This window comes from Eretmochelys imbricata, chromosome 1 (assembly GCF_965152235.1).
Source record: "Eretmochelys imbricata isolate rEreImb1 chromosome 1, rEreImb1.hap1, whole genome shotgun sequence".
Classification (NCBI taxonomy): Eukaryota; Metazoa; Chordata; order Testudines; family Cheloniidae; genus Eretmochelys; species Eretmochelys imbricata.
In genome coordinates this window covers 333,198,038-333,222,795 of record NC_135572.1, presented here as the reverse complement: position 1 = coordinate 333,222,795, position 24,758 = coordinate 333,198,038, and the positions used below count along the sequence as shown (strand labels likewise).

Sequence of the window (24,758 nt, the reverse complement as noted above, 5' to 3'; positions counted from 1 at the left end):
AAAGCGGTACCTAAGTGTCTCTTCGCATATATCCAGATAATCTGAAATAGCTGTCTTCAACTGACGGTAGTCTCTAGCTTGCTCTAGATCAAGGTTATTTTAGGCTTGTTGTGCCTGTCCTGTCAGGTAGGGAGCTAAAACTAATGCCCAGTGCTCTGGAGGCCATTGAGAGGCCAACACTACCCCTGACAGGAGCTGAGGAATGCCTCTGGATCATGGTTTGGGCCCATCTTCAGCGGCACAGGTAGCAGCGCTCCTCTTGGCCGATTGGGCCATTCTAGGCCTTCCTGTTCAGGGAAAGGGGTTTTTAAATTGCAGCAGAAAGATACTCTGGCGTTCTTGCTGGTGGGTCGCAATCGCCTTCAGAAGCTGCTGCGGCTGTGCTGGCTGGGCCTGCTGCTGGATCATCCACTGCGGCAATGTTCGCTGCTGAAATTACTGTTGCTGGTTGGCCTGCTGCTGTTGTCATTCTACCATCCACTTACACCGGTGCTCAGGGTCCATATCAACTGATAATCCCTCCCCAAGGTCTGGTGTGAAACATGTTTCTGTCTCAAGGCCTTGTATCAGGCATAGGACATCTTGCCCATATTCTCCACCACTTGTAGTCAGCTGGCTCGCAGCTTGGGCTCAGCCATCATCTCTTTAAAACTCATGCCCTAGGGTCCTTTCTGGAATCCCCACTCCCGAGCAAGCTCACTTTTTGCAGCGGGAGTTGGGCTTACTTCCAGGGTCCTTTCTGATTCTAATTACCTCCTGTTCTTGGCACCGCTCCTCAGGTCCAGCTATGGGGAACTGACAGAGAGTGGACATCAGATCCCTTCTCAGGGCTGCAGTGTCTGTCTGCCCTACTCTAAGAGGGGGCAGGAAGGAAAAGCCAGTCACTGTCTTGGGCTGGACTCCCCTGGCTACTGGGCTCGCTAGTGGTCTCCAGCAGCCTCTCTTCTTGGGCAAACTTCCCCACGTTGTCTGTGACCCACTTCACCTTTTGAAGCTCCCCTTCTCCAAGTAGAGCATCCTCTACAGATGTGCCTAATTGGCACTGCCTGAGTGCAGGGACACTTGTTCGGCTTGCTGTCAGTGGGATGGGGGGGGGTGTCCCATCACAACAGGAGGCTGATGGGATGATGTGGGGGGCTGATGGAGTAGGGGGGAGTGGAGGAGAGTGTGGGCATCATTATTATCATAGATGTACCATGAGGTTCAGAGAGTGACAAGGCAGAGCTGCTGTGGTTAAGAAATTCCTTTGCTAAGCCAGTCCCTTGTTTTCCTGCCACATTGTCCCTGAAGTCAGTGTGAAGTATAGCAGAAGAATGACTTCTCGTGTCTTGCTTACGTCATTCCTGCTAATACATCCCAGAATGATGTTTGCTTTTTTTGCAATAGTGTTACACTGTTGACACATATTTAGCTTGTGATCCACTACTATGATGACCCCCAGTTCCCTTTCTGCAGTATTCTTTCCTAGGTAGTCATTTCCCATTTTGTATGTGTGCAACTGATTGTTCCTTCCTAAGCAGAGTACTTTGCATTTGTCCTTATTGAATTTCATCCTTTTTACTTCTGACCATTTCTCCAGTTTGTCCAGATCATTTAGAATGTTAATACTATCCTCCAAGCACTTACAGCCCCTCCCAGCTTGGTATCGTCTGCAAACTTTAGAAGTGTATTCTCTATGCCATTATCTAAATAATTAATGAAGGTACTGAACAGAACAGGACCCAGAACTGATCCCTGTGGGACCACACTCGATGTGGCCTTCCAGCTTGAACCAGTGATAACTATTCTCTGAGAATGGTTTTCCAACCAGTTATGCACCCACCTTATAGTAGCTCTATCTAGGTTGCATTTCCCTAGTTTGTTTATGAGAAGGTCATACAAGACAGTACCAAAAGCCTTACTAAAGTCAAGATATACCACATCTACCGCTTATTCCCCTATCCACAAGGTTTGTTACCCTGTCAAAGAAAGCTATTAGGTTGGTTTGACATGATTTGTTCTGGACAAATCCATGCTGACTGTTCCTTATCACCTTATTATCTTCTAGGTGTTTGCAAATTGATTGTAGAGAAGTCTGATTTATGTAACTGTGCACATGAGCACTGATCTATTGTTGGCAAAGGGATCTGTGTGGGCATTCAGACAAAGGAAGAACCAAACCAATAGGCTCAAATATATATTTATAGAAGAGAGAAAATACAGGACAAAAGTTATGACACAGAGCATGGAGGGAGGGGGACCTGCTCATGTCATTGCAGAACAGAGGCAAGGGAAAAGCCCTGTGCTCTCATAAGCAATAACGATACATTGAGTGCACACTAGAGGATTTTGTGAGAATGGATATACCAGTATAACTATAATGGCAAAACCCTTCTAGTGTAGACAAGTCCTAAATGACTCTGACACCCCAGAACAGGTGTGAAACACACTAGCAGCATGGGGAAACATGCAATGCTGCACCCAATATTGTTCCTGGTCTATGGAGAGAGAGCACCTCATTCCTCAGAATTATCAAGCCGGCATTGTATTATCTATTCCCCTCCTTCTTTGTCATTCTAAAAGGATTGCAGTTTAAGGGATATTTTATGGTATGTCAGCAAGGAGCCGTCCCCTGAAGAGCAAACAGGCTGATGGTGTTTAGAAACTCCCTTAGATACGGCAGAACCTTTGTTTGATTTCTTACTGGACAGCATGACAAGGAAGAAAAATTTAGGTGGAGCTGAAGCAGACTGAGGCAAATAAGACCCAGATCTTCTTTCAGTTCACATCCTAGGACTATGGATGGCAGGATTCTAGGGAAGAGGCAGAACATTTTTCTTCTTTTGGTTTTGTTAGGAAGAATATCTGGTAAGAACACTATTTTATTCCATTGCTAAATTTAAATCATTCTTGTCTGTTATAGTTTCTCTTAAGGGACCTAAAGTGTACTTTTGAGATCAGAACTTTTGACAAAAGAGTTCAAGGAACAGCTGTTTTGTTACCGGACTGCAGTGAGCCATGGGGCTGCATCAGTATAACTGTCAGGAGATTTCGGCCCATTGTGATCATTTATATACCATTACAATAATATTATGCCGGATGCTGTGCTACAGAATAACGTCCATGGTTCAAGATGAGAGTATTGGGGTGGGAAAGCAGGTGAATTTTCAAAAAAGCAAAGTCAGTTCACTTTAGGCAGCTCCAGGTTTTGTTCATATTTCATTTGTGGGTTAATTGAATTAAAAAAAAATTGTAGTTTTTAAAATGTCATGAACTCGACCTATGTTTGTAGCAAGTTTTAAGAAGACCTTGCCATAAAGACATGTATAGAGCCCAGTTCTCCACCACCTTAAAGCTTGTGTAAATGGTAACGTTTTATACCCTCTTCTGATCTGGTCGCTTTTTAAACACTGATGTAGTCATTTACACTAAAAATCAGACTGGTAGTGTTTTATACCCACTTTGCACAGATATAAATGACTGTACCAGGTACAAAGCGATAAGAATCAGGCCAGTAGAATTTAGACTTTTTTTCTAGGTTCATGTTAGTGGTAACTTTAACAGTTGGTGAATTAAAAACCAACCAATCAACCAATCAAACCCCCTCACCACCCCCCACAAAACCCAGACCATGGCATGTTAACTTGGCAATATCAGTATTTGGGTTCAGCATGAGAGCATTACAGATACACAAAGAATAGACCTTCTAACAAGCAGCAAAGAAGAATGGATTGCTTACAGCAGAGGTTTCTTAAACTGTTGTCCATGGACCACTAAGCACTGGCTGGTGCTTGCAGAGAGCTGGCTGGTCACACATTGCTGGCTCTCCTCCTTTTTTTCTAGTCACTAAATTGCTTTAAAAACAGTGTTGCCAACTCTCATGAGTCTCATGATATTTGGTGTTTTCCCCTGTAAGTCCCAACTGCTTTAAACTGTAGATTGCATGAGGATCTCAGCTTTCAAGAGAGTAAAATTTGAGTGTACCATAAAGGCTCAGAAATCAGAAGGCAAAGCAAGAGGTCTCAAGATTTTTTTTTTAAAGAAATTCATAATTTTTAATAAAAAGAAAAGGAGGACTTGTGCCACCTTAGAGACTAACATATTTATTTGAGCATAAGCTTTCGTGAGCTACAGCTCACTTCATCAGATGCATTCAGTGGAAAATACAGTGGGGAGATTTATATACATAGAGAACATGAAAGAATGGGTGTTACCATACACACAGTAACAAGAGAGTGATCTCACTTAAGGTGAGCTATCACCAGCAGGAGAGCGTGGGGGCAGGGGGGAACCTTTTGTAATGATAATCAAGGTGGGCCATTTCCAGCAGTTGACAAGAACGTCAGAGGAACAGTGGGCAGTGGGGGGGGGGGGGGGAATAAACATGGGGAAATAGTTTTACTTTGTGTAATGACCCATCCATTCCCAGTCTTTATTCAAGCCTAAGTTAATCGTATCCAGTTTGCAAATTAATTCCAATTCAGCAGTCTCTCGTTGGAGTCTGTTTTTGAAGTTTTTTTGTTGAAGAATTGCCACTTCTACGTCTGTAATTGAGTGACCAAACAGACTGAAGTGTTCTCCGACTGGTTTTTGAATACAGTATCCCCGATAATGTCACGGCAAACCTGGTGGGTGAACTTTGTGACTATTTCACATTTGGGGACAATGTATACCTTCAAATCAGTGGCACTGCTATGGGTACCCGCATGGCCCCACAGTATGCCAACATTTTTATGGCTGACTTAGAACAACGCTTCCTCAGCTCTCGTCCCCTAACGCCCCTACTCTACTTGTGCTACATTGATGACATCTTCATCATCTGGACCCACAGAAAAGAAGCCCTTGAGGAATTCCACCATGATTTCAACAATTTCCATCCCACCATCAACCTCAGCCTGGACCAGTCCACACAAGAGATCCACTTCCTGGACACTATGGTGCTAATAAGCGATGGTCATATAAACACCAGCCTAGACCAGAAACCTACTGACCGCTATTCCTACCTACATGCCTCCAGCTTTCATCCAGACACACCACACGATCCATTGTCTACAGCCAAGCTCTACGATACAACTGCATTTGCTCCAACCCCTCAGACAGAGACAAACACCTACAAGATCTCTATCAAGCATTCTTACAACTACAATACCCACCTGCTGAAGTGAAGGAACAAATTGACAGAGCCAGAAGAGTACCCAGAAGTCACCTACTACAGGACAGGCCCAACAAAGAAAATAACAATATGCCACTAGCCATCACCTTTAGCCCCCAACTAAAACCTCTCCAACGCATCATCAAGGATCTACAACCTATCCCAAAGGACGACCCATCACTCTCATGAATCTTGGGAGACAGGCCAGTCCTTGCTTACAGACAGCCCCTGAACCTGAAGCAAATACTCACCAGCAACCACTCATCACACAACAGAACCACTAACCCAGGAACCTATCCTTGCAACAAAGCCCGTTGCCAACTGTGTCCACATATCTATTTAGGGGACACCATCATAGGGCCTAATCACATAAGCCACACTATCAGAGGCTTGTTCACCTGCACATCTACCAATGTGATATATGCCATCACGTGCCAGCAATGCCCCTCTGCCATGTACATTGGTCAAACTGGACAGTCTCTACGTAAAAGAATAAATGGACACAAATCAGATGTCAAGAATTATAACATTCATAAACCAGTCGGAGAACACTTCAATCTCTCTGGTCACTTGATTACAGACCTAAAAGTTGCAATTCTTCAACAAAATAAGTTCAAAAATAGACTCCAACGAGAGACTGCTGAATTGGAATTAATTTGCAAACTGGATACAATTAACTTAGGCTTGAATAAAGACTGGGAGTAGATGGGTCATTGCACAAAGTAAAACTATTCCCCCCCACCCCCGCACCCTCCACTGTTCCTCAGATGTTCTTGTTAACTGTTGGAAATGGCCCACCTTGATTATCACGACAAAAGTCGTCCCCCCCCCCCCCAGCTGGTGGTAGCTCACCTTAAGTGATCACTCTCATTACAGTGCGTATGGTAACACCCATTGTTTCATGTTCTCTATGTATGTAAATCTCCCCACTGTATTTTCCACTGAATGCATCCAATGAAGTGAGCTGTGGCTCACAAAAGCTTATGCTCAAATAAATTTGTTAGTCTCTAAGGTGCCACAAGTCCTCCTTTTCTTTTTGCAAATACAGACTAACATGGCTGCTACTCTGAAACTTATAATTTTTAATAAGTCTTGTGATATTTTGTGTGCCCAAACTCAATGTTTGGGGTTGGCAATGCTAATAATATTCTACAGCTCACAAGTCCTCCTTTTCTTTTTGCGAATACAGACTAACATGGCTGCTAGTCTGAACTCCAGTCAGTGTTCTCTGCTGGTTCCAAGCATTCCAGACATTTTGCACTAGCCGTTGTGACAGCCTCGATCTTGGCTAACACCAAGGCGTGAACAAGGGACCTCCAGAGCTAAAAGCAGGAGCCTCTACAGCTTGATCCAGATTCTCAAGCCAACAGCTGTAATAGAGTCACATCCTCTGTGGATTGGGAAGAGAGGGGGACATGTAACACACTCACTCAGGGGCTGCAAAGCACTATTTAAAGTGGGGGGGTTATAAATTCCCTCTTCTTCCCTCACCTGAGCCTTCTCTTCCCCTCTTAGGTGCCCTCAACTGCCACCAGCAGGCTGACCGCCCCGGCCCAGAAGCCCCTACATCCCCTTCTGCCCCCCCCCCCCCCAATCTGAGTGAGTGGCATTGTGATCTGGTGCATGGCATCACAAACACTTTTTTTTTTTTTTTTTTAATGTTGGCCCAGGTCCTGGCCCTGAATGGATTGCAATGCATTAGCAGTATCTTGCAAGGTGCTAACTACACTGGGGGGTTGAGATTACATTGAACTTTTCAGGAGCTGCTCAGCACCTTGAAGAACTGGCCCTGCCTTCTCTTCTGTTAATGTATGACAAGACATGTTAGAAAGGGAAGGGGAGTGTCATTTGTTGAGAACAGAATTCACAAAAGAATTCTAAACACCTTTTAATCACACACGTTTGCTTGTCTGACTTGATTTTTAATGACAGGTTTCAGAGTAGCAGCCGCGTTAGTCTGTATTTGCAAAAAGAAAAGGAGTACTTGTGGCACCTTAGAGACTAGCCAATTTATTTGAGCATAAGCTTTTGTGAGCTACAGCTCACTTCATCGGATGCATTCAATGGAAAATACAGTGAGGAGATTTATATACGCACAGAACATGAAAAAATGGGTGTTATCATACACACTGTAAGGAGAGTGATCACTTAAGATGAGCTATTACCAGCAGGAGAGCAGGGGTGGGAAGGGGGGAGAGAAAACTTTTTGTAATGATAATCAAGGTGGGCCATTTCCACCAGTTAACAAGAACGTCTGAGGAACAGTGGGGGGTTGGGGGGGGAATAAACATGGGGAAACAGTTTTACTTCGTGTAATGACCCAACCACTCCCAGTCTCTATTCAAGCCTAAGTTAATTGTATCCAGTTTGCAAATTAATTCCAATTCAGCAGTCTCTCGTTGGAGTCTGTTTTAGAAGTCTTTTTGTTGTAATATTGCAACTTTTAGGTCTGTAATTGAGTGACCAGATAGATTGAAGTGTTCTCCGACTGGTTTATGAATATTATAATTCTTGACATCTGATTTGTGTCCATTTATTCTTTTACATAGAGACTGTCCAGTTTGACCAATGTACATGGCAGAGGGGCATTGCTGGCACATGATGGCATATATCACATTGGTAGATGTGCAGGTGAACGAGCCTCTGATAGTGTGGCTGATGTGAAAATGTGAAATAGTTATGGGTGAGGACAAAGTCACAAAGTTCAGCCACCAGGTTTGCTGTGACATTGTCGGGGATACTGTTCCTGACGGCTTGTATTTCACATTTGGGGACAATGTATACCTTCAAATCAGTGGCACTGCTATGGATACCCACATGGGCCCACAGTATGCCAACATTTTTATGGCTGACTTAGAACAACACTTCCTCAGCACTCGTCCCCTAATGCCCCTGCTCTACTTGTGCTATATTGATGACAACTTCATCATCTGGACCCACGGAAAAAAAGTCCTTGAGGAATTCCACCATGATTTCAACAATTTCCATCCCACCATCAACCTCAGCCTGGACCAGTCCACACAAGAGATCCACTTCCTGGACACAACGGTGCTAATAAGCGATGGTCATATAAACACCAGCCTAGACCAGAAACCTACTGACCGCTATTCCTACCTACATGCCTCCAGCTTTCAACCAGACCACACCACATGATCCATCATCTGCAGCCAAGCTCTACGATACAACCGCATTTGCTTCAACCCCTCAGACAGAGACAAACACCTACAAGATCTCTATCAAGCATTCTTAAAACTACAATACCCACCTGCTGAAGTGAAGAAACAAATTGACAGAGCCAGAAGAGTACCCAGAAGTCACCTACTACAGGACAGGCCCAACAAAGAAAATAACAATATGCCACTAGCCATCACCTTCAGCCCCCAACTAAAACCTCACCAACCCATCATCAAGGATCTACAACCTATCCTGAAGGATGACCCATCACTCTCACAAATCTTGGGAGACAGGCTAGTCCTTGCCTACAGACAGCCCCCAAACCTGAAGCAAATACTCACCAGCAACCACATATCACACAACAGAACCACTAACCCAGGAACCTATCCTTGCAACAAAGCCCGTTGCCAACAGTGTCCACATATCTATTTAGGGGACACCATCATAGGGCCTAATCACATAAGCCACACTATCAGAGGCTCGTTCACCTGCACATCTACCAATGTGATATATGCCATCACGTGCCAGCAATGCCCCTCTGCCATGTACATTGGTCAAACTGGACAGTCTCTATGTAAAAGAATAAATGGACACAAATCAAATGTCAAGAATTATAACATTCATAAACCAGTCGGAGAACACTTCAATCTCTCTGGTCACTTGATTACAGACCTAAAAGTTGCAATTCTTCAACAAAATAAGTTCAAAAACAGACTCCAACGAGAGACTGATGAACTGGAATTAATTTGCAAACTGGATACAATTAACTTAGGCTTGAATAAAGACTGGGAGTGGATGGGTCATTGCACAAAGTAAAACTATTTCCCCATGTTTATTCCCCCCCTCCCCCGCCCACTGTTCCTCAGACGTTCTTGTTAACTGGTGGAAATGGCCCACCTTGATTATCACTACAAAAGTTTTTTTCTCCCCCCCCACCCCCCACCCCCGCTCTCCTGCTGGTAATAGCTCATCTTAAGTGATTACTCTCCTTACAGCGTGTATGATAACACCCATTTTTTCATGTTCTCTGTGTATATAAATCTCCTCACTGTATTTTCCACTGCATGCAAAGGATGAAGTGAGCTGTAGCTCATGAAAGCTTATGCTCAAATAAATTGGTTAGTCTCTAAGGTGCCACAAGTACTCCTTTTCTTTTTGATTTTTAATGTGATTCAGTGCAGAGAGGCAGCAGCAGGGGGTAACAGGTGACTGATATTTCTAGCTATCATGCGAATACAAGCAATGGAGTAACAATGCTGCATTAACATCAGTAACTTGCAGTGGCAGAGCCACAGCATTTAAGCAGAAAATAAATAGTTTGAGCCTCCTGTCACTTGCATGGGTTCGACAGCAGTGTAACATCACAATTCATATCAGCATGAGAAGAGTTTCAGGTCATTTCTGTTCACAGCACGTGGCAGAAGGTGTGTGCTCTGTCCCAGCTGACATTCACAGAGAGGGCATGAAGTGAGCTGTAGCCCATGAAAGCTTATGCTCCAATAAATTCGTTAGTCTCTAAGGTGCCACAAGTCCTCCTGTTCTTTTTGCAGCACAGCTGCTACTCTGGAACCCTTCACAGAAGTGTAATTTTACTTTCCTTTTCAAATATGCAGGGGGAAAAACACTGTCACTTAATGGCTTGCCTGCTACAGGCAATGTGACAGAAAATTCTTCAGCTTATGTTTTGGTTCATACGTTTAGTGTTACTTTATCACCATCACCTTCTGAAGTGGCTTCAGGATATCCTTTAATAATAAACTCAAATCCACTTACAAAAGCTTTTCGGATTGATCCTGGAGCTACACATACTTACCAGGTAAGTTTTCAATTCAACTTGGGCAATGTGTTTAGTCTGTAGACTGATGCTTACTCTTTGGATTACTGAGAGCTGATATTGGTACAGTATTTATTCATGTATCATTTAATTGTAAGAGTTGCAAAAGCAGATCAAGGTATCTATTACAGGAAATTCAACTCTTATAGCACCCAAAGAGCTGATAGTGCTTCTAGGCTTTTTATTGGTTTTCAAACACCATATTTGTTCCACATATCACAGAAGTAATTGTTTTAAAAAATACTAAGGTGAATAAAGAAAAGGAGGACTTGTGGCACCTTAGAGACTAACCAATTTATTTGAGCATGAGCTTTCGTGAGCTACAGCTCACTTCATCTCATGCTCAAATAAATTGGTTAGTCTCTAAGGTGCCACAAGTCCTCCTTTTCTTTTTGCGAAGACAGACTAACACGGCTGTTACTCTGTAAGGTGAATAAAAGCACCTGGGGCCTGATTCTGATCTTACCTACCCCTGTGTGGATTAGGTAATGTAAAATCAGAATCAGGCCCTCATTGAATCCAACTTGTTGCACTATAACAGAATTTTACTAACTCACCTTAATGGGGAAGATTGTCAACCTTACTTAAGCTGAATCCAGTTTAATCAGCCCCTTGAAGGCTCCCTCAGTACTGAGGAATCCTTGGACTTCATAGAGCTGCCAAAGGGATGGTTTGCCACCCTCCTGGCTGCTGATTCAGATGGCATATTTGGGGAAGGGAGGCATAGCTTGGGCCCCAGATATCCTCAGTTACTGGCAGGGCCCTTGGGGGCTCTGCACAGCAGCATAGCTGGAACAAGCTAGAGCAGTTCTCCAGGTTCCCTAACTTACTGGGAGGCAGTACAGATCAGCTGCAGGATCCGAGGGACAAGAAGTTAGCTTAAAGCAGAAAGGTGCAGCAACACCAGATTGAGGCCTGCCTTACCCCTAAAAAAATAGATCGACTTAGCTTTATCTCCCAGGGCTGTGAAAATTTTCACACCCTCTGTGATGTAGTTAGGTCAATCTAACCCCCATGGTAGATGCAGCTAGATCAACAGAAGAATTCTTCCATCACCCTAGCTACCGCCTCGCCAAGATTTTTCACACTTGCTATCTGGTCACCCCAAAGGGAAACCCCCCTTCTGAAAATGTATGAAGCATCTACACTGCAGAACCATACCTGTGCTGCTATAGTGTAGATGTGCCCTGAAATCTGTCCCAATGACTCCATTGTGAATTACTAAGTTCTGCAAACTAGTAGGCAAGTGAACAAACATGATTTAAAAAGCTAGGATGATGCGGCACAAATGTAATTAGCTCATTTACTGGACAAGCGTAGTTAGTGTTAATTATTTATGCTGTTGCATAATATTCTAATGAATGTGTAGTACCATATTTTGTAAAAGTAATGAACGCCTAGTAATGAGATACCCCAGAACTACACTCTACTATTAAGTCTTTGCTGAGATATGGGGAAGGCTATTTTCATGCATATGGGGGCTGACAATTAGAATCTCTATTTTCACAGCCCTCTGCTGCTGTGGTGCGAGAGCGAGAGGAGAGCATAGGGAGATTCTTACCTACCCTCCACCCAGAGAACAAAAGCAGCAGAACAGGTTCCCCACACATTATGCAGGAACATGCTAGCCCATGCACCAAGTCTCCTGCTTTGAGCAGTGTATAGCTAAGGCTCCCCCTCTCCAGGCCCACAGCAGCAGCAATCGGTAGTTGGAGGTAGAATTGTTCCTGCTCAGAGGCGCAAAGAGTGGTCCAGCTCACCTCCAGATGACATGCTGTATTTCTCCATCGTGCTCTGTAAGGACAATTGAGCATCTCTTTCCTCTTCATTGGAGAGGCATCTAAAAACAGCAGCATCAAAGCTGAATATATAGCTTACCACACTGTTCATGAAATCAGTGAAAATGTTTAATTGTTGTGAATTGGAGGTATATTTCTATTAAGCAGGACCCAATCTGCTTAGAAATATCTAGATTCTCATTTAGACTGTGTGACAGAGTGGCACCCACCTCCCATGAGCGCACCCTGGTTGAGGGTGTGCATGCCTGCGATTTTTTTCTCTGCTCTCAGCGACCCATCAGCCACTGCGTTTGTTAAGTGGGGCTTCGGTGACTCAGCCCTCCGGCCAAGTCACACTCTCTCCATGTGCAAAACAAGCAAAGCCCTTCCGGGGGATACAGTCCAAAATGTCCTTCAGTCCTCCCTGGACTCAGTCTTTAATAGTCCAACAGGGACCTACTGCAGTACCCCCTCAGTTGGTGCATCTTCCTGTAGCCCTCAGTCTTTAACCAGTCCATCATGGCACCTTTTTATATGTATTTATTCCTATATACAATAATTACAGATTTGATTGCATAGTGTGCTACTAATAATTTGTTACATTTCAGGTTGTTACCACTGGAGATCCTGTTCTAGATTATGAAACTATGCCAAACAGCTTTGATTTGCAGATTTATGTCAGTGATACAGCTGGGGCAAGTGACCTTCAAATACTTACTGTCCAAATAACAGATGTTAATGAACCTCCTGTGTTTCGTGGCAATTTGGCAAACCAAAGTAAGAGAACTGCTTGGAAGTAACAAAAGAGACTAATGCTTGAAATTACAACATTGGGAAATTAAACCTTAATCACTAAATGTTATAGACAGAATGCCTAGCAATGCTTATAGTTAAGATTGGCCAAATATTTCCATTCTAGAGGGTCACTGTGGTTGTTACCTGTTTTATGTTTTCAGCTGAAATTTAGTGATTGATCTCATGCAGGGAGTGACTTCCCTCCTTGAGACTTGCACTAAAAATGGGTTAGGCATTTTCAAATACCAAAAGAGTGAAAAGAAAGCAGTGCTAGTGATAACAATAAATATTTATGAGCTTTTTTGATTCGTTGAAGTGTCTTAGTGGCAGCTATTAGAGACTTCCCATTTGATAGGGAGGTAGAGTGGGATCCATACAAGTACATAAACATCCGAGTACTATTTTTAGGCATCACAGCAATCCACAAAACTCCCCTTGGCTGCGCCTAACCATCTAGGCACCTAAAGTCTCTTGCCATCTAAGTTTCTGCATCTGAACCTCCTTCTGCGCATCCGGGTGCCAATCTCCCACCTAAGCCACACAGTGATTGACAAACCAGGGGAAAGACAAACTGTTTGGCCACCTAAATCATTTGTGGGGCCTGATTAGAGGTTGCCTAATTCCACATGAAACAGCTGGGGTGGGGGCAGGAAAAGAGGCCCTCCCTTATAACCTTTAGCATAGTGGCTAGGGTTCTGAGCTGGGATGGGGGCAATGCTCAGTTTAAGTCCTCTCTCTGCCTGATGAGGAGAAGCATAGGCACCGACTGCACAGGTGCTCTGGGGCTGGAGCACCCACGGAACAAAAATAGTGGGTATTCAGCTCCCACCCGCCGATCAGCTGTTTGGCAGTGAGCAGAAGGTGCTGGGGGGAGAGGACGGAGTGGGGCCAGGAACAGGAAGAGCGAGGGTGGGGTTTTGGGGGAAGTGGCATGGCCTCTGGGCAGAGTGGGCGTGGAGCATCCACCCAGAAAAATGAAAAATTGGTGCCTGTGAGCAGAAGGGATTTGAACAGGGATCTGCCACTTCTCAGGTGAGTGCCCTAGGCTATGCAGTCTCCCTCAATCTCTCCTGTTGAAGTTGTTCCACTTTAAATAATTGAACAATTAAATATTAATTGGGCCAGAAAAAGAGCCTATAGCCTGGTGGTTAGGGCACTCCCCTGAGAAGTGGCAGATCCCTGTTTGAATCCCTTCTCCTCATTGGGCACTTGAACTAGGGCTCTCCCACATCCCAGGCGAGTACGCTAACCCTTGGGTTAAATATTAAGGGAGCTCCTTCTCCTGCCCAAGCCTGACTGTTGTGCGTGGATTTAGGCAGCCTCTGATTGTTCTCTGCATGTGACTTAAGTGGCCAAACACCCACCTTCTCCCAGTTTGTAAATCACAAGCAAAGATAGGCCCCTCCTAGCAGCCCGGATTTAGGCATGGAAATCTGACCTGAGGGTGTGGGGCTTAGGACGTGCTCCCCACCCCCCATCAGCATCTCCCATTGGCTATTTTAGGCAGACCCCCACCTAGCCTGTTGGCTTTTGTGGATCACATTCTGAGGCACCTATCTATCTCCTCATATAGGAGTCTAGTGGCTAACCCAGGCTTTTCAGATTGCAGTGTTGCTCCTGTGTTTTTTAGTCACCTAAAAGTTAGGCATTGTGATGCTGAGTGTCTCGACATTCGAGTTCCTTCTATGGAACCAGGCACAGCCACTTTGTTATGAACATACTGTTTTGTGCCTTGTTGAAAACTGACTTGGATTTGGAGAAGCAACAAAGGTTTAAATAAATGTACTTTGTGCATGTGCAAGAGTTTCTGAAAGACAATAAAGCTAGTGTTCAGCCAGCGTGCACAGCAGTACAGTGAATCTGCATGTGTGTGAGAGAAATTTATGTGGGAAATCAGTTTTAAATGTAAGGTCATGGGGATTATGATCTGTGATAGTGCATAAGGAAAGAGACAGGGTTCCAAAAATACTATCTCCATGTGATCGGTGATATTGGCCCAGCTCTGTGTGTGTGTGTGTGTGGGCGGGGGGGGGGGTGCAATGTGTGGGAACTTGGAGCACCTCTGCTTCATTCACTGCAGCAATTGCTCAGGGTGTTGAGTAGGAGGCTGGAGTTCACAGAATCCCTTCCTCATTCAGGGTGGGGTTTGGAAGGAGAGCAGTGTATGTTCAGTACATGGCCCCACATCTCAGAGAGGATAAAAGTAAATATCAAACAGCTGCCTGGCTCACTGAGCACCTATCTAGCTCACTCAGTAATGAGGGGACCTGCAGAACTTATACCATGACATCATGTAACTGAAGGCTGTATAACATATACATATATAAAGGGGCAGAATTAAGGTTACAAGAGAAATCATAATTTTGTCACTTCCTGACTTTTAAGAGTTTCAGTTTGAAACTTCAGTGTTCTAACATGTGTGTGTGTATGTGTATGGAACAGCAATGAATTATTAAACATTCAAAGATTTTTTTTTTCCTACCCAAAAATACAGATGGGCCAGAGCCACAAAATATGGAGCCAGCTTATGAACTCCTCAATAGTTGGGAGAATGGCAATGTTATTTCAGGGTTTTGGCTCACTGGCAGAGGCCAGTGATGAAGTTTGGATCTAAGTTTAAATACTGATCCCTGCCAAAGTTAAGGATTAAGAGCCAGTGCAGGTTTTGGTTCAGGCCCATTTCTAGCTGGAAAACAGCCAGTTTAACAAATAACATGTAAGCATCCCTGGAGTTCTTGCTTCTTTACTATACTTTGTACAAGAGACAAAATAAACTCCTTGGAGAAGGGCCTGGGTCTTCAGAGCATGGACAGTGCCTAGCATGTTGTGGGTGCTACTGTAAAAAATAATAATGAGATTTGACATGATGATGCTTCAGGGGATGGGCGCAGCATGAAACATGCTATATTTGGGAGCCTGTTAAAAATAATTGCATCAGTTTAACACTCAGCTAGAGCTGCAGTAAATCAGTGAACACAGACATAGGAGTTGTCTAACTGGGTGGGGTTAGTTATCAATACCAGCTGCCGTTAACACTGATGGCACATTCACTGGTTATTAAAATGTGTCTGTTTCTCATTAAACTTCATATTCATATCACTGTCATCTAGGAATCCTCATTCTGCTGTTTGGGGATTACTGCTGCTCCTTTGGGCACAAGCAGCCAGTCAGGGTCAGGGACAGATTAATATTCTATAAGCACAGGACACAGCAGACATGAAAAAGTCTACAGTAAATAATGAGTTAAAGGTCCGCTTACTCATTAACTGCCCATACTAGCAATAATTCCTATACATCTTAGGAAAGCTGGGATTCCCATGTTTCCAATGATGTAGCACATGAGATCCTAGTCCTAGCAGTTCATGATATGAACTGAATTGACGTAGACACAGTGAAGAAAAAGGACAAACACAAGGATGGATTTTAAAGCATCAGGCCACAACTTTATTACATTTAACACTTGGGAGGGCTGCTATCTATCCTGTTAGCCATACTCTCACCTGCCAGGCATTTTAAGTGGTTCCAGTGTGGGGGCTAAAGGATTCCCTACCCAATAACCCACCACTCGTGTAGGCTCTCTTCATCTTACCCCTAGGACTCAGTTCGTTTTTCTGAGTCCTACTTCTGCCCCCAAGGGGGACCAAGGGTACGAAAAGGGGGGAACCTCAGCCCACAAAGGCCTCAGGGTCTCCTCCTATCCCATGAACACAAGGCCCACCAGTAAAATCCCAGGTCTTTTACTTCTGCGAACCATCCCTTTTATCCTTTTAACCACACTCAAAACTAGCGGCAAGTTGCGATGAAATAACATCCTTATTGAGTATTAATTATTAAACTCTGTTCTTATTTAACTTAACCGTGCCTCCAGGATGCTGTGAGCAAGGCAAAAAACTCCCTAGCCCTCTGCCAGTTTGGCCCCTACAGGAAGAAAAAAATTCATTCCTGACCCTACAGCGGGCAAACAATCAGAGCCATAGCATCCACAAAACACAGCTTCACGGCTGCTAGTGCAGGGGACAGAGGGTGAGGCTGCTAGAATGGAGCAAAAAGCAAGAGGCTTCACGAGGCCGAAGCTAGGGTTTAAATTAATGAAAGAGGAGAGTGAGGGACCAGTCAGATCCCTTCCTCCCCAAGCTTGCCAACCAGTGACTAGAGACTTTGAAGGGGAAGGGCACCCCTGCATCCTCTCAGCACATGTTCTCTTTCCACATTCAACTGGGCCTAACCCAATTGCTGCTGGCCCCATCAGGTTTCCCATTCATTGAGGCAGGTGGGTGGTACTGGTCACAATCCCCCAATGACATAAAAATTCAAGCTAGCCCAGGTCATTTACCAATGACCAGTTCAAGATATGCTCTGTCTGTCAGTGATGTAAGCTTCATAATCACAAATATTGATGGTTGTCTATTTACAGCATGGGGGCACGTTCTTTTGACCCAGCTGTGTGTTGTTTTGGTGTGTGTTTGGGTATTTTGTTTATTTTGGAATTAGACAGAGTTGCAGAGTGAGTACATGCATCAGGTAATGACGTGTTCTGATACAGTCAGTATATCTGTGTCTTTTTTAAAGATAAAATTAACATTGACTATATTTCTATTCATCCAGCTGTAATGATCTATATCTTGGAGGGAAATAGAACACCTCCTGGAGTTATTTACCAGATTGATGCATCTGATCCTGAACAGTCACAACTCACAGTAAGTTTAATTAAGGAAAAAAGAGAGAGAGACAATGCAATCCACTGCATCTGAAGTATAACTAATTCCCAGGAACTTTCTCCTCTGAACTCACTCATCAGGCATATAGAAAACAGTATATTGTCAGTTGAAATGAAACTTTTTAAATAATAAGCTAGAATAGCAGAATGTTATTTTTGATAAGAAGGGACCAATCTCTCACCACTGGGGTATGGAGTAGGTTTTAAAATTTGAACACCCTGAAGTTAGAGTTTGGAGACAGGGTTTTGCTATGACCCACCATAGATATAGCAGGTAACGGGGTCTTTCTTACAAACTGTCTCCAAAACCCCTTTTCAGAGTAAGGGTTAAATGGGGCTTTTAATCTTTTATGTTACATTGAAGTTTCTTTTAAATGAAACATTGGGGAAATAACTCTTCATGCAATGAAACCTCAGCATTTAGCCATCTGGAAAGAAATACAGTGTGATTTGTGGCCAACAGCTTAAAAAAATGAAAAGGTTCTGGATATCAGCAGGAATTTCAGAAAAGTCACTTTTTGCAGACTTTTACCTGAGAAACTGGTGAAAGATACAACATTATCACAAACAGACACTTCAGGTGTTACTTCAGCCTGTAGCAATACTCAAAAGACCAATTACATTTTAGGAGCTGCATTCTTGACCTCCTTACTCAGTCTTTTCTCAGTCAAACTCCCACTGAAGTCAATGTGGGTTTGACTGAATAAGAAAAGATGTAAAGGCCTCAGGATTTAGCTCTAGATTAACGATTATTGCCAATGAAAGAGAAAAATAACTGCAGTGAATTCTTCATAAGCAAAAGTCTTTGAATCTGTGATAAATCCCAGTCATAATAAGGAGACGCACATGCAGAAATGATGGACTGCTGGTACAATAATACTCCCAGCAGGAAAACTAGAGTGGTCCATTGACAAGAATGTGTTAGCTTAATTGATTAGATTACTCAGCCGCTTTTTCAGCAACTTCAGTTAAACATATCACAATAGGAGATGAGTTGTGGTTACACTCGGTTCTATTTCATTTCTGTTTGTCAAAGAAGTAACACAAGAGGAGTAGCACCAGTTGAGCAGGTCTTTCATAAGGCTGTAGGATTTTTAAGAACACTCTACTGATCACCTGGCTTATCATTATTTGATGCTGTATGTTCTAGAATATCACTTGTTAAGTTAGGCCTGGTCTACACTACACAGTTAGGTTGACTCAAGGCACCTTACGTTAACCTAGTTGTGGGTGTCTCTCCACTTGAATTTGGCTCCTGATGACATAAGTGCCCCATTACACTGGTTTAATAACACCACCTCCCCAAGCAACATAGAGTCAGGGTCAACGTAATTAGGTCGACGCAATGTGAGTGTAGACACTCTGTTACTTATGTCAACCTTTACTAGCCTCCAGCAGCTGTCTCACAATGCCCCACAGTGTCCGTTCTGGTCACTGTTGTGAACTCCACTGCTTCAGGGTCAGGTAGATGGGAAGCCCCACGAATTTCTGAAATTCCTTTTCCTGATTGCCTGGCTTGGCGAGCACACCCTAGCAGCTCTCCACTGTTGAGTGCAACTGCCCAGCTGACCATGCTGGCTACACACTCCAGGCACACTCCTGCCTGGAGGAGACAGGAGGTGGTGGATCCCCTGGGCCTCTGGGGAGAAGAGGCTCTGCAGGCACAGCTCCCATCCAGCCACAGAAATGTGGATATCTATGAGTAGGTTGCTTGACAGATGCAGGAGATGGGCTACAACAGGGACCAGCAGCAGTGCCATGTGAAAGCCGAGGAGCTGCGGCAGGTGTACCAGAAGGCCAGGGAGGCCAACAATCGATCTGATGCTGAGCTGCAGAAAGCTGCATGCCATCCTCAGCAGAGACCCCACCACTACCCCCAAGAACCCTGTGGATACTTCTGAGAAGCCCGAATCACAGGCCCCTGCCATGAACAGTGAGGAGAAGTGGACGAGGAGGAGGAGCAGGTGACCAGGGGATCTAGCTGCTCAGTGAGCCAGGACCTGGTTTTTCCGGGGGAAACGGTGCCAGTATGCAGTTCCATTGCCCTATACAACCAGAATTATGCAACAGAGCAATTCCCTCCTCATTTTCCCAACTGCTGGAGGGCCATCCTCAGCATGGCTGGTGCCATGCTCTATCAGTCCCAAGAAGAAGTGAGAATGCAACACTTACAACTTTTGGGGAGCAAGGGGAGAGAGTTCCACGTTACATTTTGATTTCCATCATGAAAACACTGACAAAGGTACCTGTGTCCATTGCAGCTGTAGGGTCTCCCCATCCCCACTCACGGAATGCCTGAGCCAGATACGGAGGAAGAAAAGAGGACTAAGGATGACGTGTTCCAGGATATCCTGCAAGCCAGTGCTGCATCAGAGAATGAGCACAGGGCTTGGAGGATGACCCTTACTGGTAACCTGGAGAAGGATGGAGTGGAGAGGAGAAAGGTGCAGGAAAAGGAGAGGGGATGTGCAGCAGGACATGCTTGTTCTTCTCAGACAGCAAACAGAGATGCTGCAGACTCTGGTGGGCCTGTAGGTTCAACAATTCCATGCTCGTTTCCCGCTGCAGCCCATTGAGAACTCAATATCGGGACCAGAGGTGAAAGTAAGCCAGTCCGGTCCGGCGTACCTGCAAGAGCCAGTACGCTGTGCCGGACCAGACTGGCTTCCCCAGGCTGGCGCTTTAAAGGACCCCAGGCTCCCCGCAGCGGCTAGAGCCCCCTTTAAAGCGCCACCAGAGCCCCGCTGCCAGAGCCCTGGGGTAGTGGCGGCAGGGCTCCGGTGGTCATTAAAAGGGTCTGGAGTTCCACTGCGGTAGCAGTGGCTGGAGGCCGGGGCCCATTTAATCACCCCTGAGCCCCAGGGCTCCCAGCTGCAGAGGCAGCTGGGAGCTCTGGGGGTAATTTAAAGGGCTGGGGGCTCCCAGCCACAGCTGGAGCCCTGGGGCCTTTAAAACTTGATTTAAAGGGCCCGGGTATTTAAAGGCCCCGACTCTTCCAGTTGAGGCCACGCCTCTTCTGGTCGAGGCCATGCCCCCTGCTCAGGACTCTGGAGTACTGGTAAGTCCTTTAAGTTACTTTCACCCCTGATCGGGACCTTCCTATGTCCCCACTCAACATTCCATGTGGCATCAGGGGTCAGTGCACTACCCTTATCACTCCACCCCAGGGGACATTAAAGACAATCACAGCTTCATATACACTGACCTGTGTAAGCCCCGGTTGGTGTATGTGTACCTAAAATGGACATGACTATTTTTTCCACATCATAAGTTCTATTCCCTTAATTTTTTAATTTTTATTAAATTTCAAAAGGTTTTCTTTAATTGCCCCATTCATATTACAGAATAAGTTTTTTTTTTTGTAATGAAATTAATCTTTATTAGTTCACAATATATGCTGGTTGGTGCTGAGTAGGTCTGACAGCAGCCAATTATCTGTTACTGCACAGTGTCACACAACCCATAGCACCATTCATAAACAATATAAATAGATGCATTGACAATATTATATTCCAAAATACACAGAAATCACCACAAGATTCATACTGGGCCACAAAAGAACAAGGCCAGGTGGACCACACTACAGCAGACACACACTATTCTGGATCATTATTAAAATGGTCTTTCAAAGCCTCCCTGAGCTTGGCTATTCAAAGTCAGCAGATAGTTGCCCCACCTCCACCTTGGCAGAAACTTTTCCCCCTTTGCTTTACAGGATACAGAAGGCAGCTATAGCCACTGGGATATTTTTCTCACTGAAGTCCAAAAAAGCGAACAGGATGTTAGGAATCATTAAAAAAGGGATAGAGAATAAGACGGAGAATATCTTATTGCCCTTATATAAATCCATGGTATGCCCACATCTTGAATACTGCGTACAAATGCAAATACAAAAAAAGTACAAATACTGCGTACTCCTCGTCTCAAAAAAGATATACTGGCATTAGAAAAGGTTCAGAGAAGGGCAACTAAAATTAGGGGTTTGGAACGGGTTCCATATGAGGAGAGATTAAAGAGGCTAGGACTTTTCAGCTTGGAAAAGAGGAGACTAAGTGGGGATATGATAGAGGTATATAAAATCATGAGTGGTGTGGAGAAAATGAATAAGGAAAAGTTATTTACTTGTTTCCATAATATAAGAACTAGGGGCCACCAAATGAAATTAATGGGCAGCAGGTTTAAAACAAATAAAAGGAAGTTCTTCTTCACACAGGGCACATTCAACCTGTGGAACTCCTTGCCTGAGGAGGTTGTGAAGGCTAGGACTATAACAGGGTTTAAAAGGGAACTAGATAAATTCATGGAGACTAAGTCCATTAATGTCTATTAGCCAGGATGGGTAAGGAATGATGTCCCTAGCCTCTGTTTGTCAGAGGGTGGAGATGGATGGCAGGAGAGAGATCACTTGATCATTACCTGTTAGGCTCACTCCCTCTGGGGTACCTGGCATTGGCCACTGTTGGCAGACATGATACTGGGCTGGATGGACCTTTGGTCTGACCCAGTATGGCCATTCTTATGTTCTTATGTTCCAATCTTGTAAGGAAACAATGCCAGCTACCCTGGAAATGGCACATTCCCCTGTCATTCTGCACCTGCTGAGCCTGTAGCTGAAGTGCTCCTTGGTGCTGTTGAGGGGGCAGGAGTATGGCTTCATGAGCCATAGGAGCAAGGGATAGGCTGGGTTCCCCAGGATCACTATTGGCATTTCAACAGTGCCAATGGTAATCTGCCGGTTGGGAAAGAAAGTCCCTGCTTGCAGCTTTCTGAACAGTCCTTTGTTCTTAAAGATACATGTGTCATGCACTTTCCTTGACCAGCCCTCACTGCTGTCAATAAGGCGTCCCCAGTGATCCTGCAGCGGTTGCTTAACCATAGAAAAGTAGCCCTTTCTGTTGCCGTACTCTGTGGCAAGGTGGTCTAACTCCAAAAAAAGGAATAGGCGTCATCTATCACCCCACCACAGTTCAGAAACCCCCGGCTGCAGAACCATCCACTATGTCCTGCGCATTGCTGAGAGTCACAATCCTGTATAGCAGGAGGCGATTAGTGGCCCTACACACATGCATGACAATGGCCTCTGGGGTGGATTTCCTGACTCCAAATTGATTCCCAACTGGCTGTAGCCATCTGGCATTGCAAGTTTCCAGGGTACGATCACTACTTGCTTCTCAGGTGTCCCTGCATTGGATGGCTGGGGCACACAGATCTAGGAATGTGGCCTTGCTCATCCAAAAGTTCTGCAGCCACGGCTCATCAGCCTGAAGTTGCATGATGATGCAATTTCACCAGTCAGTGCTCGTTTCTCAGTCCCAGAACCAGCACTTTACCATCTCCAGCTGCTCCATGAATGCCACCAACAATCTTGAACTGTTTTTTTCTATGTCCCATGGCAATCTAGCCTCCAAGGAATTATGTCCCCTGCAGCTCCTCCTGAGGTTCTGCAGGACCCCGGGATCATGCACCCTATCCTTGCAATGCTCATGAACTGAGTGTAGAACTGCGCAGGCGCCATGCATCTGTCAGAGATGGCATATGGTAAGAGGAGATATGGGGGTTTATGGGATTTTGAAAAGAAGGCACGAAAATTATGGTATGCAGATGAAATTATGGGATGGAGAACACTGCATTATGGGAAGTTGACCCCAGGCTCCCAGTCACCCTTCCACAATTCGTTTTGGCTCCATCAGGCATTGCAAAAACTTCCCACAAGACTCTGCACTGGACAGTGGCGAGTTGCATTGTGGGATAACTATCCCTGGTGCACTGCACTCTACATCAGTACAAGAGCTCCTGGTGAAGACATGCACTGGTGACACCAGGAGCCAAGTACGCATATGCACAAGCGAAGTACTTACTGTGGTGGCTGTATGCCAACATAAATTTGGTCAACATAACTTTGTAGTACAGACATGATGTCTTCACAGGATTACTGATTATGGCCTATGGGTAGCAGAATCAGTTCTTAGGCCCACTTGAAAGGAAGGGACTAGAAGAGAAACCAGACTAAGTATGGTATGTCCCTGAGGCAGGCAACCTGGGAGCAGTTTCCTGAATAAAAACACAAAGTCATTGTACAACTGCACTGTGTGTCAGTGTTCTCTTCTCTATCTATCCTGAATGGACCTCCAAGAGATGAAGGGCAAAAGGCTTTGCAACTGCTGTCTTACAAAGACTTACTGCTGTCTTACTGCATATCTGCTCTATCTTGATAATGGCTGTATCCTCAACTTTTGTAAAAAACAGTATAGCTCCATTGAAGACAATAGATCCATGCTGATTTACACCAGATGAGGACCTGAGCAGTGTGTTGTTAGTAACAGTGTAGAGGAGCATCTCAACTGGCATACAGAATATTAGTTAAATGCAGAAAAAGGTGATTTTTCTACCTTGGACATGGAGATGATACTGTGCTGGTTACATATCTGTGCACCACTACTCTCTTCTGGATAAAATGTCAGACTTGCTTAAGTATTTCCTGCAGCCCAACCACTAGATGGGTAGTGGCAGGTGCACACACACCAGCCGGTAAATTACATTGTTTTCATGGATTAGGATACCAGAGGGGGTGAGAATTATTCTGATAAAAATGTGACACAATGACTAGCTTGGTGTGTGACCATGTCTCTTTCTAATGGGGACCACTGTCATGCCCTGCTTGCTATTTACCAGAAGATCTACTTCTATAGCTCAAGTGACAGTGGCTTGTGTTTCTGGTGATGAATGTCCTGGGTTTGATCCTGCTGGTGACCACGATGCCTGTACATTTCCATACACCGAGTTCTGGGAATACTGTAAATGTGGGGCATATATTTCCTTGATCCATTCTGTAAGCCAGTGAATGAATGGCTGGATGTTTTAAAAAGATACAGATACTAATTCATAATCCTTTTATTCCAGTATTCATGTACCCCTGTGTCACAGCCATTCATGGTCTCTCAAACTGGAACCATTTCTTCCACAAAAGAATTTGATTTTGAGAGAGATCCACATCTGTAAGTATTCATTTTGATCCTCTGATCATTCTCGTTGTTCATTGTGAACAGAGACCTACTGCATGTAATCCACGGTGTGATTCTGGTTTGATTTTGTTTTTATTTAACAGTTATTTGTTAAACATAACAGTGACAGACCGCCTAGGGCTGAGCACCACCAGGGCAGTGATAGTCAACATCATTAACACCAATGACGAAACACCTTACTTTACCACGTAAGTGAAACGATCACTTTGCACCCTAAAAATACACATAGTTCTCAGACTTTTCAGCCTCAGCATTATTGGTTCAACCTTTTGGGAGACTCTATAGCATAGCCATTAACTGATACAAT

General features: G+C 44.5%; 1 protein-coding gene across 1 annotated transcript in view; it reads left to right on the top strand.

Annotated features, from left to right (window-relative positions):
- Positions 1–2,777: 2,777 nt before the first annotated feature.
- CDHR3 (cadherin related family member 3) overlaps positions 2,778–24,758 on the top strand; it is a 74,883-nt gene continuing 52,902 nt past the window's right edge. Inside the window, exons 1-6 of the mRNA XM_077807864.1 lie at positions 2,778–2,847; positions 9,919–10,121; positions 12,526–12,694; positions 17,318–17,409; positions 24,330–24,424; positions 24,535–24,639. Coding sequence (XP_077663990.1) covers positions 2,778–2,847; positions 9,919–10,121; positions 12,526–12,694; positions 17,318–17,409; positions 24,330–24,424; positions 24,535–24,639 — 734 coding nt within the window. The remainder of the gene's footprint in view (positions 2,848–9,918; positions 10,122–12,525; positions 12,695–17,317; positions 17,410–24,329; positions 24,425–24,534; positions 24,640–24,758) is intronic.